At 37.0% G+C, this 13,148-nt stretch overlaps 1 protein-coding gene across 12 annotated transcripts in view; it reads left to right on the forward strand.

The window, feature by feature from the left end:
- The window catches only part of LOC113105809 (dysferlin-like), a 72,369-nt gene that overhangs the window by 6,397 nt on the left and 52,824 nt on the right, over positions 1 to 13,148 (forward strand). For 9 of the 12 annotated variants that reach the window (XM_026267114.1, XM_026267121.1, XM_026267112.1 and 6 more), the window contains exons 4-29: positions 1,585 to 1,690; positions 2,563 to 2,677; positions 2,824 to 3,041; positions 3,846 to 3,974; positions 4,072 to 4,134; positions 4,231 to 4,281; positions 4,517 to 4,547; positions 4,733 to 4,848; positions 4,941 to 5,067; positions 5,143 to 5,246; positions 5,333 to 5,401; positions 5,482 to 5,525; positions 5,628 to 5,710; positions 6,979 to 7,011; positions 7,290 to 7,405; positions 7,799 to 7,912; positions 8,020 to 8,197; positions 8,969 to 9,093; positions 9,190 to 9,296; positions 9,382 to 9,577; positions 10,141 to 10,287; positions 10,391 to 10,522; positions 10,817 to 10,983; positions 11,080 to 11,194; positions 11,361 to 11,466; positions 11,577 to 11,719. In XM_026267114.1, the coding sequence (XP_026122899.1) occupies positions 1,585 to 1,690; positions 2,563 to 2,677; positions 2,824 to 3,041; positions 3,846 to 3,974; positions 4,072 to 4,134; positions 4,231 to 4,281; positions 4,517 to 4,547; positions 4,733 to 4,848; positions 4,941 to 5,067; positions 5,143 to 5,246; positions 5,333 to 5,401; positions 5,482 to 5,525; positions 5,628 to 5,710; positions 6,979 to 7,011; positions 7,290 to 7,405; positions 7,799 to 7,912; positions 8,020 to 8,197; positions 8,969 to 9,093; positions 9,190 to 9,296; positions 9,382 to 9,577; positions 10,141 to 10,287; positions 10,391 to 10,522; positions 10,817 to 10,983; positions 11,080 to 11,194; positions 11,361 to 11,466; positions 11,577 to 11,719 (2,935 nt within the window). The remainder of the gene's footprint in view (positions 1 to 1,584; positions 1,691 to 2,562; positions 2,678 to 2,823; positions 3,042 to 3,845; positions 3,975 to 4,071; positions 4,135 to 4,230; positions 4,282 to 4,516; positions 4,548 to 4,732; positions 4,849 to 4,940; positions 5,068 to 5,142; positions 5,247 to 5,332; positions 5,402 to 5,481; positions 5,526 to 5,627; positions 5,711 to 6,978; positions 7,012 to 7,289; positions 7,406 to 7,798; positions 7,913 to 8,019; positions 8,198 to 8,968; positions 9,094 to 9,189; positions 9,297 to 9,381; positions 9,578 to 10,140; positions 10,288 to 10,390; positions 10,523 to 10,816; positions 10,984 to 11,079; positions 11,195 to 11,360; positions 11,467 to 11,576; positions 11,720 to 13,148) is intronic. The other 3 variants (XM_026267123.1, XM_026267117.1, XM_026267122.1) reach the window with 1 other exon arrangement.

Below are 13,148 nucleotides of genomic sequence, written 5' to 3' on the forward strand. Positions count from 1 at the left end.
CTTCTATGTTTCTCTTTCTGTTCATAAGAGTGTACTGTATGTGTCCCTCAGAATATTATGCAAAAGCAGCTCCTCTGCCGACATGAAACAATTGCTCAACAATTCAGTTGTTGTAGAATTTATGGAATGCACCTTTGTTTAAATGACGAGGGTCATTAGTGTGGAACGTGGTAAACATCCACTTCATTTGCTCTGCGTTCCCATATTCTCATTATGACCAATAGTAGTTCCTTATTGGCCTTTCGCTTTATCCAACCTCAAAGAAATAATATAGAACATACTTAATGTGCTTTTAGGTCATTTTGTTAATCTAAAACATTATTTAATGTCAACTTAATTTTAATTTAAAGTTTTTAAATTCAAACAGTAAAAAAAAAAAAAAAAACTATCAGATTTTTAAAAAAAAATCATTTTAATATTTATTTCAATACAGCATCCCACTCTGACACATTTACATTTTTAGTTTCTAAGCAATAGAAGGTCATCCATGCTTGTATAATAACTGTCTACCTACAAGTTTGGACTTGAAATTATGTTTTAAACGTTCTTATGCTCATCAAGGTGCATTTAATTGATAAATTGATTCAGTTAAAATAAATGAATTATATTTTAATGTAATTTGAATTGTAATTGTAATAAACACATGAACCTCTTCAGATATCATTACAATATGCAAATTTGGTGCTCAAGAATTTTTTCTTAATATTATCAATGTTGAAAACAGTTTTGTTGCTTAATATATTGGTGGAAACCGTGATTTTTTTTTCCAGGTTTCTTTGATTAAAAGAACATTCTGTAGAACAGCATTTATTTGAAATAGAAATCTTTTGTCACATTATAAATGTGTTAACTATCACTTTTGATCCATTTAAAGCATATTTGTTAATAAAAGTATTGATTTCTTTAAAAAAAAGAAAAAAAAAAATCTTACTGATGACAAATTTATGAACAGTAGGTTATATCCCAGCATGCACTGCTTTTGCCATGGTTTCCAAGCTATTGTTGCCTTTAAAACCTGGAACCAAAAGACGTGTTAAAATGTCTTGTTCTCGTCTCGTCAAAAGGTTGTCACATATAAGTGTAGTGAAGTCTCAAATTCTGTAGTGAACAGTTTATTTTACAAAAAAACGATATGTTTATTTATGTTTCGTCTGTTTACTAGTCGTATAAGCAGACACATACATGAATATAAGAGTCAGTAAATGCTATATTAGCATAACACACTTGAATATTGGGTGAAATATCATCAGTATAATAAAGGAATAAAGTGGTGTAATAGGAGAGGAGGGAAAGAAAAGGAAGGAAGAGGGGAATTCCCACAGGAAGTTAGCAAGGGTGGTTTGCCATGTCTCCTCTTTCCTTTAAAACCTTATCTGAGCCTAAGAATGAAACAGAAGAACAGCAATTTTTAGAAAAGCTTGCCAGACAGTGAAAAATCTGTCATTCAGGGTCAGATGCATAGTCATGTGTCACAGTTGTTTAGCTTAGTAACAGCATGTCTGTGTGTATTTTTATTTCTTGGCATTAATCCTCATCTTGAAATAGCATGACAGTTGTTAAATAGCCCTTTGTGTATCTTTACAGGTTTCTCGGGGAGTGTCGGGTCACTCTTCGAGATGTGCTCAACTCTCCAAATCTGGCTGCTACTTTCACTGTGTCCTTGGTAGACACCAAAAGAAACAGCACAGGGGTGCGTTTGATCTGTTTCTCACTGTTTACACTGACTCAAACGTCTATCAAATTAACTTTCACACTCACAGATTGAAAAACGTACAGCTTGGACCTTTCCTGTTGGTGGCAACATCCCACCTTCATGTCTACTACAGTCTGCACTTCCCTTCTCCGTACTGAAAAGAATATTTTCCATCATAAATTCACGTCATCCTTGTCCCACATGTAATTTAAGAAATACTACAAGGCTTTTGTCTTAGACCACAGAGTGCCACTTCCTGGCATTGTGTGTGGGTATGCATGCGTGTAGGTTGACGTTGGGTGATGGAGAGGGAAAGGTGGAGTTGGTTTTCTTAGCTCCTTTGCATCCTTGTTCTCTTGAAATAGCTGACTCCGGAAATAATTTCAGGAAAGTACATTATAAGGTATCACCCTGACGCCGGTCTTATCTCAAAAACAACTTTAGCATGCAACTTGTCTTTCCCACCCTTCCCAAAAAACTTTAATAGCAATTTCAAAATAAATCAAGTATTTTCAAAGCAATTTTACGTTTAATTTAGCAATGTTACACAAATACAAAATAGGTGCTTAACATCTTCAGAGTTAAGTAAGGTAAAAATACAAAATACAGATAAAAATATACAGTAAAAAGTATTATTTTGAAATATAATTGAATTATTACTTTAATGACATCAGTCTTCAGGGTCACATGATCCTTCAGAAATCATTCTAATGTGCTGATTTGCTGCTCAAGAAACATTCTTTATTATTATCGAGTTTGATATCAACTGTGCAACTGTGTTTTTTTTTTACTGGAGGTAGATTTTTGTTGCATATTTTCACATTGCTGTTGCATGATTTCAGATCTTCAGTCTGTGTTCTCTCTTTCAGGCCACTGTTACCCTGCAGGTTTCTTATATCCCTCCTCCAGGCATGGCTCCCATCTTCCAGCCTCCTCCACAGCCAGAAGCCCAGCACACGCCAGTAGAGCTAGACACAGTTACAGGTCAGTGTGCTAACACTGAATATAGCTTCCCTTCATACACACATGTACTGCAAGTGCTTTATTAAAGGATGCTTACATTTAATAACACTAATATTTGTCAAATCAGGGCTGCATCAGATAGTCGTTTATAACTTGTGTATTTGTAGTTTTCTCATTGGACACTATGGGCGAGGAGGACACTGAGAGCATGCTGATGATGGAGGTGGCGGAGGAGCCTGAACCTGTGCCAGGGCCCCTGGGTCAGGACACTGGGGCCCCTACAGCACCACCCAAAAAGACCCCACCGAACATTAACCAAGGCCTTAAGAAAAAGAAACGCAACAGCAACAAAATTCCCCTGTCTGACAAACCCCAGGACCTCCAGGTGTGTGTATATGTGTATCTCTGTATGTGTGTGAATGGATCCACAATTTGCCCACTCATTTTTTTGTGTATTTCCGTGATTACACCACCACGAAAAGTAGATTAGATTAATAGTGTTTTCTTACTGATCGTACAGAATGGACTCCCTAATTGTACAGTATTTACCTGAATTAAATGTTGAACCCTGTCAACTTAATTTAAATGTGCTATTATTTTTATTCTATGCCTCTGCTTTTAAAATAGTGCCACCTTGTGGTAATACAAAGTAGGTGGAGTGTGTCAAAAATTTTGTATTTTGCCTTTAAACTCGTTTATTTGCTCTAGGCAAGACAGTATGCTCTAACATATGTGTTAATAAAACAAACATCTGAGCATTGTGTTCTAGAATAGATCCAAGAATAACAAAAAAAGCATATTTAAGCCATCGCTTCTCATCTCAGCTGAACGATTTGTTGAGAAAAATACTAAATTATAAAAAAATAATAAAATCCACCTAACTAAATAAACCAATAGTTAAATGTAAAAAACAAATACCTTTTGTAGGAAGGAGATAAGACTTCGTTTATCTTTTATTATTGATGTTAAAGGCTGTGCATCTGTTCAGACTCTTTGTACAAATAAATTTGTCATTTGGCAGAGGATTGCTGAAAAAAGCAGATTCCAACATGGAGATGACATGACCTTGATAAATTATATTAAGTATGATAATAAAAAGAACAATATTAGTAATGTTTATATAGAGGGGCAATAGATGTTATATTGAAAGAAAAGTTTAAAAAGTGCTAATACTGTATGTTAATATTAGGTACGGCTGCGCATCATTGAGGGAAGGCAGCTCCCTGGTGTTAACATTAAACCAGTCGTCAAGGTCACAGTTGGAGGACAGACAAAGAGAACACGCATCAAGAAGGGCAATAATCCATTTTTTGATGAGGTAACTATTTATTTTCCCACTGTTTAGTTACTGGGGGTATACAAATCATGTAAACAAATTCAGATAACGCTTGGTAAATGTTATTCTTTACTTTCAGACTTTCTTTCTAAACTTCTATGAGAAACCTTCAGATCTTTTTGATGAGCCTATATTTATAACCGTAAGTTCTGTTACTGTCCGAATTAATGTAGTTGATGCCATTGTTTCCATTTAACACAAACCTTCAGTTATCATCTCTATTTCTGTTCTGTTCAAGGTATTTGACTCAAAGTCACTACGGAAAGACTCTGTCATTGGAGAATTCAAGGTAGATTTGCTCTTATTTCTTATTTTTCTTCCCTCTTAATCACCCTTCTCCTCTTAATCATTGTCCTCTTTGATGATTTCTTCTTGAGTTCCGGGATTTCTTTATTTCTGTTTTCTTTACTGGTCACAGGCATGTTTTTTCCCCCTCTGATCTCTCATTTTCAAGGCGCATGTGTCTGTTATTTCAGATTTGGCTAATAATAGTGCTAATTTGGTTTCATTGTTTTGTCTTTCAGCTGGATGTTGGCATGGTGTATAATGAACACCGTAAGTACCACATAGTCATAATGTGATATTAATTGCTCATTTGATTGTGTCTCAGAACAAACAAACCTCTGGACCTCGACAGTGTTTTGAATCTTGAGTCGGACTGAAATTCAATTAAGCATGTTGCCTTTAAAATTGAAGCCACATTTACTTTTAGCATTCTTTTTTTCTATTCCACCGAACAGGACATGCTATTCTCAGGAAATGGTTGTTGCTGGCAGACCCTGATGATCTTTCTGCAGGGGCCAGAGGTTATTTAAAGGTCAGCCTGTTTGTGCTGGCTGCAGGTGATGAACCGCCGGTAAGTGAGAGATAGATTGAGCGTGATCGAGCATTGAACCTTATTGTATAGACTTCTCTCATTCTTTTGAAAACACCAATGCTGTGTGTCAGATGGATAAGAAAGAGGGTCTGGAAGAAAAGGAGGATATAGAGGGGAACCTGCTGAGACCAGCTGGTCTCACCTTGACAGGAGCCACGTTTATCCTCCGAGTGTACAGAGCAGAAGACCTGCCTCAGAGTGAGTATCAAACACGTTTGTGTGTAGACGTGCGTTTTCGGTTTCATCTCTTAATCTGCTTTTCTCCTCGGACAGTGGATGATGCTCTTATGGATGGTTTCAAACAGTTCCTTGGTTTTGAAACTAATCGAAAGAACCTGGTGGATCCATTCGTGGAGGTTAACTTTGCAGGGAAAACGGTACTTCTGATTTCATAATTAGTTTAATCATGAGGTATCCATAAGATGCTGAAAAGGTACTGATTTTTATATTTTTATATCTCTAGATCAGTAGTAAGATTCTGGAGAAAAACGCCAATCCTCAGTGGAACCAGAGCCTCACTCTGCCTATTAGGGTAAAGGACAAACACTCAACTCACACAGTTACATAGCAAGCCCTTCATTAGGTCTATTAACAGTCTGTTTTTCACTCCAGTTCCCATCCATGTGTGAAAAGATGAGGATACGCATCTTAGATTGGTCAGTTCAAATTCGAAAATAGCCACCATAAGTTAATATGGATTGTTTAATTTGTGATACATTTTTTTTATCTTCTATCCTTTCCTATTCTGATTCTTTCAGGGATCGAGCCAGCCACAATGATGTCATTGGCACTACACACTTGTGTATTTCCAAAATCTCAGCCCCTGGAGGAGAAATTGAAGGTAGGCTGTGCTTTGTGGCATGCAAATGGTTGGTTTAACTCTGTTGTTATATTGTAGTATCAAATCTAAGGGGCTCCTTAGGTCATTGTCTTGCTTTACAGCTTTTTTACACTCTATACCAGTGGTTCTCAACTTTTTTGACTCCAAGGTCCCCCACTGCACAACCATACATTTCAGCATGCTAGAAGTTTTAAGAGACAAATGTTGTCTGAGGTTCCCAATTTTTCTTACCTATGGTTTTTAATGATATTTCCAGTCAATTTACTGGATAAGCATTAAGCATACAGATTTTTTAAAATAGTTCTTACTCACAGTTTCTATCCATTGTTGAAGGGCTACATTTTAGTGTTTTTTGTTTTATTTTTATTTTTTATGCTTATTTCAAACCTTGACATCACTTTGGAAGTTCGTTGAGGGCCGCTAAAGGCCCCGGCCTCCTGGTTGAGAACCACTGCTCTACCATTTAAAGATTATATGATGAAGTTCATTATTTCTGCACAATTAAAAACATTAAACATAACTGCTGAACAATATATATAGATATGATAGATTCCCAGACTAAAAGCTTATTACAATCAGTCCTTCCCAAAATTCATATCATTGGCAAAACCACAACTTGACACCTCGATTCACTCAAGTAAACAGCCGTGTCTGTGCCACAATGATTGCCATTTGTATTTATTTGTAGTCTCTGTCTATTTAGTTAGTATAGGTAAAAGTAACTTTGGTATCAGAATTTATTTTTCTTTGTAGTTCAGTTCTTTCAGTTTACAATGTTGAAAGTCGTTTCATCAGTTCAATATTGTGCTGGTTCCAGTGTGACACTAATCCTCGTTTGCTTGCTGATTTGATTTTGCATATTAGTAATAAACTGGCTGTGAATTGAAAGTTGAGAATGAAATTAACACTGCTTTTTGGGGAATGTTGTGTAAAATTGGTTTGTGTGCCTTAATCTGAATTAGAGGCAAGGATGACAAAGAACTTTTTTTTTTCTTAAGCATTCATGCTATCACCAGGGAGGCATGACAGTTCAGGTTTATTATGTGGCTTAGTTGACAGAATAGTGTTGCATTGCAATGGTTTCAGTATGTTAGCAGTTGGCTGCTGGTTTCACCATCTTTTGTGAGTGAGTTTGAGTTTGGTGTGCTATTCTAACTCAGTGCCTGGTGAAGAGGTGATGAAATGCATGAGGTTGTATAGCAAAAGAGCTATTTTCACTTATCCTATCCTTATTGTGTCTCAACATTTTTATTTCTCTATGCACTCAGATGAGTTTCCTCCCAGGATCTCCCACGACATCAGTATGTGTGTCTCTCTGATCTCAAATCTGTGTGCTATCCTTCCTATAGATCACACCTATGTCAGGTTTAGCCGTACAGTATGTTGGGCTATAGTACTTGCTGTCTATAGTTTTATTCGACTGGCCTTTAGAGAAGTCGTCTTCTATGACTAAATGGAAATATATTTGCCACTTAATTTATCTCAAGAAGCAATTTGGTCATTTAAATGTACATACATTTTACTGCTCCTAAATGTGTAGGTGACTAATTCTTGCTGTTCTCTATTTAATGTCAATTAGTGGATGACAATATAGGCTTTCTTCCGACATTTGGCCCCTGCTACGTCAACATGTATGGGAGCCCAAGAGAATTCACAGCCTTCTCAGACCCACATGAGGTACTAAACTTTGGAAAGGTGAGATTTGCTTTCTCTATATATACATGTATGTATGTTTGTATGTGTGTATGTGTGTGTGTGTATATATGTTTTTGCGTAATCAAATAATTTTTACCTATATTTTTATGATTCTAAATATCAGAATGGTTTCACTAGATTACTGTTCTTATATTAAACCTTTGTATTATGCATGCTTTTTTCTGTAGAATGAATATTCATATTTAATTTGTAGTTATGCCTGGAATATGTAATTCCCCAAATCTAACTTGGAATAACTTTGAAAGTAGCATAACATACCCCATGCTCCTTCATATGATGACTGACTAGTTTTATTGCCTTAACAATGCTAAAGAATTTTTGAGAAGAACTTTACAAATTAAGTTGCTATGTGTTTGTTTTTTTTGGACGTAGGGAGAGGGTGTGGCCTATCGTGGACGTTTGCTGTTGGAGGTCATAACAAAGCTGTCTGATCAGGTGGAGCAAAAGACTGTGGACATACACCCTGATGACCTGCTGGTGGTAGAGGTGAGATCAGTTCCTCTGGCTGGGTTTGGCACCAGACGTGGGATTATGTTACGCAGGATGGATCATTCAGAAGAGGTGAAGGACCTCTGTTTTATTGTGTCATACAGAAATTCATGCGGAAGAGGAAGTTCTCCCTGTTTGCTGCATTCTACTCAGCCACTCTTCTTCAGGATGTGGATGATGCCGTTCAGTTTGAAGTCAGTATTGGCAACTACGGCAACAAGTTTGACAACACCTGTCTGCCTTTGGCCTCCACCACTCAGTTCAGCAGGGCCGTGTTTGATGGTGAGAAACCACATAATGATTTATACCTGAATATGTTCAGATTTTAGTTAGCCACGTAAAAAAGATCTAAACTTTGATTTCACTTTGAAGTGGATTTTTGTAGCACTTGTTCTTCTTCTTTTAACAGAAGCAAAGATTGTCTGTCTAAATATTCTTTAATATAAATTTGAATCCAATTGATTGGTAAATATATAACATTTTCAAATGTTTGGAATCTTTTTTTTTTTTTTAATTTCATGAAACAGCTTATTCACCTAAAATGCATAACATTTTACTATGTTCAAAACTGGTATAATTTTACACAGGATCTGTTTTTCAAATAAATGCTGTTCTTTAGATATTTATATTCATTGAAGTATCATGAATCATGAAACACGTATCACTGTAATCACAAAAATATTGAGCAGCCTAACTAGTTGATGATGTTTTTTAAGTCAGTTTTAAAATCATAAGAAGAAATCACATATAGAACATGTTTATTTATATTTTACTGCATATTTAATAAAATATCAGAGAGGAAATTTGAACAGTATTGCATATCTATACAAGTAAATGGAAAAATGCAGAGACCTGTGTGATTTTGTGAAAAAATAGTTTTAAGTATAAAAATAAATAAATAAAAATAATACAAAAATATTGTAAGATTGAAGCTATATATTATATAATATGCCCAATAATGTTTAATAATAGATTGTTATCTGAATAACATTCACTCAAGCATCTGTCATGACTTCCACTGTTTTATATGTTTTCCATTGTACTCTTATCTAGGCTGCCATTACTATTACCTGCCATGGGGAAATGTGAAACCTGTGGTGGTCTTGTCTTCAGAGTGGGAGGATGTCAGCCCTCGCATAGAGGCCCTAAACATGCTGCTCAGCATAGTCGACCGACTGGTGAGAAACAGAACCATCTAAGATATGGCTCCAATCAACACATCAAAGTATATTAAAACTGTATAACCTAATATTGGTTTTCATTGTTCAAAATAGGAATCAAACCTGGAGCAGGTACAGCTGACGCTCAAAGCAAGCAGTGATGAACAGGAAGTGGAGCAGAAGGTTGTCCAGCTGCTCGATGATGTCATTGCGGACTGCAGGTGCAGATGTGCTCTAGTGTTTTGTGAAGTTGTTTCGCATTCACCATAACAAATTAAAGCACTCTTGTGTGTGTGTGTGCTGTAGTGAGGAGCTCCCCACGTTGGAGAAATGGCCCTGTGTGACTGCGCTGGATAAAGCCCTGAGGAATCTGCGTAAGATTAACATGCAGCAGATAGTGCAGGCGGCACTGGCGCTCAAACACGGAGCAGAGACCGAGCTGAGTGCAGTGCTGGAGCAGGCGGAGGACTGGACCCAGAGACTACGCCACCTGTCTGAGGAGGTGAAGTGCTGTTTCCACCTGCTATAAAGATGTGCTTTCATTGAACAGATCACAAGTGGTCAGCCAAGATGGACTTACTCCTGATGTAAGAAGGGATAGTTCACCAAAAACAGAAAATTCTGTCATCTGCTCACTTTCAGGTTTTTCCAAACCTATATGAATTTCTTCTGTTGAACACCGAATAAGATATTTTGAAGAATGTAAACAAACAGTTGCCGGTGACCTTTGACCCCCATTGTTTTTTTTTTTCATACTATGGAAGACAGTGGATATCATTAACTGTTTGGTTACTGTTAGGTCAGTAGGCAGCGGTCTTTTGTGGCTGTTGAGCAACCACATGAGTATCTGTGAGCATCTTTTGACTGCTTCTGGTGGTCAATAGTGATCAAAACATTTTAGATCCCGTTCACAATTGTATTTAGTTTTATTCACTTGTGACTGGATTAGCAAAACAGTATTTTTACACCAGGTGTAAAAAAATATTTTTTGACAATTCTGTGCTACTTACTCCTGGTTCAAATTGTAACTCCCCAAATGAAAAAGAAATAATTTTTTTCTTTCAGCCCCAGAACAGTCTGCCAGATATAATAATCTGGATGCTTCAGGGAGACAGACGAGTGGCCTACCACAGAATCCCTGCCCATCAAGTTCTCTTTTCCCACGGTTACTGTGGAAAGCACTGTGGTCAACTTCAGACGGTTTTCATGAAGGTAAACACAGGCAGAGCACACATTAATGCTACAGTACAAATGATGAATGGAAACATAGGGGCGCTGATAAATCTCTCTATCTCTGTGTGCAATCTGTGCTCAGTATCCGCAAGAAGACGGGGGATATAGTAAGATCCCAGCTCAGCTCAGGGTCAAGGTGTGGTTCGGACTAACTACTGATGTCAAATCCTTTAACCAGTTTGCCGAGGGCAAACTCTCTGTGTTTGCAGAAACGGTGAGTGGGCAGCTACCCACATGCAACTTTAACTAATTCTTTAATTTTTTCACCTATTGCAACTTTTGCTCTTAAAAATACATTTTACCTGACCATGATATTACAGTTTCAGCATATTAGAATAATTTATCAAAGATCATGTGACTGATGATGCATTCAAAATGACATTTTATAACGGAAAACAAATCGTAATAATAGAACAATTTCACTGTATTTTCAAATCAGTGCAGCCTTGGTGATCCTAATATGCTTTTTTTTTTCAAAATCCTACTGTGATTTTATTTTGATCTACAGTATGAAAACCAGACTAAATTGGCTCTGGTGGGGAACTGGGGTACGACGGGTTTGACATACCCCAAGTTCAGTGACGTGACTGGCAGATTCAAACTCCCAAAGGAGAGCTTCAAACCCGCTCCAGGATGGAGCTGGGCGGGAGACTGGTACATCAGCCCAGAGAAAACGTGAGTACCATCTTATCCTTATCTGTGATATCAGCATCATTAAACACCCTTTGATTCTGCATAACATGGATTTGTATTTATGCCCATGATGGCCAGAATGCTGTATGACACTGATGCGGGTCATACAAGCTTTTTGGAAGAGGTGTTTGAAAATCAGATGCATTTGCCAGGAGGACAGTGGATTGGCATGTCGGAGGGGTACACGGATGTGGTCAGTGTGTGGTTGTATCATAACAAAACTGTACCTTTAGTTCACAGTGTTATTCATGAGCTGCTGAGAAATTAGTCAAATAGTATTTAAAAAATACTTTAATAAGTGGACTAATATGTTGGCGGGAACTGACCTTTTCATTCTCTTTGTGTCCACTGGGGGGCAGAATGGAGAAAAAGCCGTGCCTAAAGATGAGATCGAGTGTCCCCCTGGCTGGTTGTGGGAGGATATTGAGTGGAGCGAGGACCTGAAGCGTGCAGTGGATGATCAAGGTATGGAAACTCTGAGAATCCTTTCCTGCACACACATGCACCACTGACTTATGAGCTTCCTTATTTTTTAATATATTGTGCCTTTACAATAAATCCCTTTCTATCTGTAGGGTGGGAATATGGAATAACCTTCCCTCCAGACCGCCGACCAAAGTCCTGGGTTCCATCCGAGAAGATGTACCACACCAACCGCCGGAGGCGTTGGATCCGACTCCGCCGGAGAGATATGCAGAAAATGGAGGCGCTCAAAAAAGTACATCAGTCATTAGCCAAGTGTTTGTTTTCAGTCTGAGAAATAACAACGTTTCATATTGACTGCGATAAACAAAAGAGGAATCTTGGCTTCGTTTTCTCTTTGAATTGTGGGGGATTCTGGTAAAGCTCAGGGTGGCGTGACATAAAAAGCTCTGTGTAGTCTCAGGAGGTCTTCCCCGTCCCTAAACACATCTGGTGAGAGGCAGATGGAGCTTGAGAGGACACCTAATTAATCATGCCATCTGAGAATAATCTGAAATCAATCCCACACCTCTAATCCACTTGGCAGGAAAACCGGGGTCCAACTATAAAGTCCTGCCGCAAATATGCCTAATGTTCATCATCTGTGTGAGAGTGTGTAACAGAGAGAGAGAGAGATAAAGAGTTTTTTGATTCATTCTGTGAAAGTCTTTATCCAATTAACACTTTGATAATAAACAACAAAAAAATACATTTTTGAGATCGGATAATATGTTTTGGATAATAATAATGATGTTAGACTGAAGAACATTAACATATTAGCTTTCTAGCGTCAGAGAGAATAGAGTTGGGCCTCATTCATGAAACACTGGTGGAAGAAATTCAGTGTTAAACCATTCATAAATCCATTCTTACATAAAATGTCACATTCAATTCAATGAGACAGTTTACATAAGAATGGTTTTACGAATTATTTACACAAATTTGTTGCATGAATGAGGCTAAGTGAATAGAGTGAATAAGTGAATAAAAAACTAAGAGAAAAAAATGTGTGAAAGAGTGGTTTGGGTACAAAAAGTGGTTAAGATTATATTATTTACTATTAAAAATTAAGTCTTTGGACAACCAAATAACGGATAAGAATATATTTATACACTGCTATTCAAAGTGTGGGGTCAGTAAGATGTTTTACATGTTTTTAATTAAACAGTAATGTTGTGACAAATTATTACAATTTAAAATAACTGTATTATTTTTCAAATGTATTTTCAAATGTATTCCTGTAATGGCAAAGGTCATAGGTTCCAATATCTGCTGCTCAAGAAACATGTCTTGTTGAGATTGTAAATATCTTTACTATCAGTTTTAATCAATTTAACAGAAAAAAGTACTGATGCTAAATTATTATTATTATTTATGCAGTGATTATTACATTTTCCTGCAATGCTGCAATTTTGACTCGTGTTCATTAATATCAAGTCTTCATCCTAATCTTAGGCAGTTTTGTCCTAATTTCAAGCATGTATCCATCTATCATTTTAGAATTGAATAACTTTTGTTGTAAAATGTTTTGCTTGAAAAGATAAATAATAGCAATAATTACACAACTTAGATATTTGATTAAATGCACATATCATATAGTATATGTTTAAGTGTCTGTATGATTTTTAGGGTCACTGTGAGTTGAATCAGTTGTCCTCATGGTGGCACTCTTCAAGCACAGATTT

This window comes from Carassius auratus, chromosome 7, assembly GCF_003368295.1.
Source record: "Carassius auratus strain Wakin chromosome 7, ASM336829v1, whole genome shotgun sequence".
In the NCBI taxonomy this organism is placed as follows: domain Eukaryota; kingdom Metazoa; phylum Chordata; class Actinopteri; order Cypriniformes; family Cyprinidae; genus Carassius; species Carassius auratus.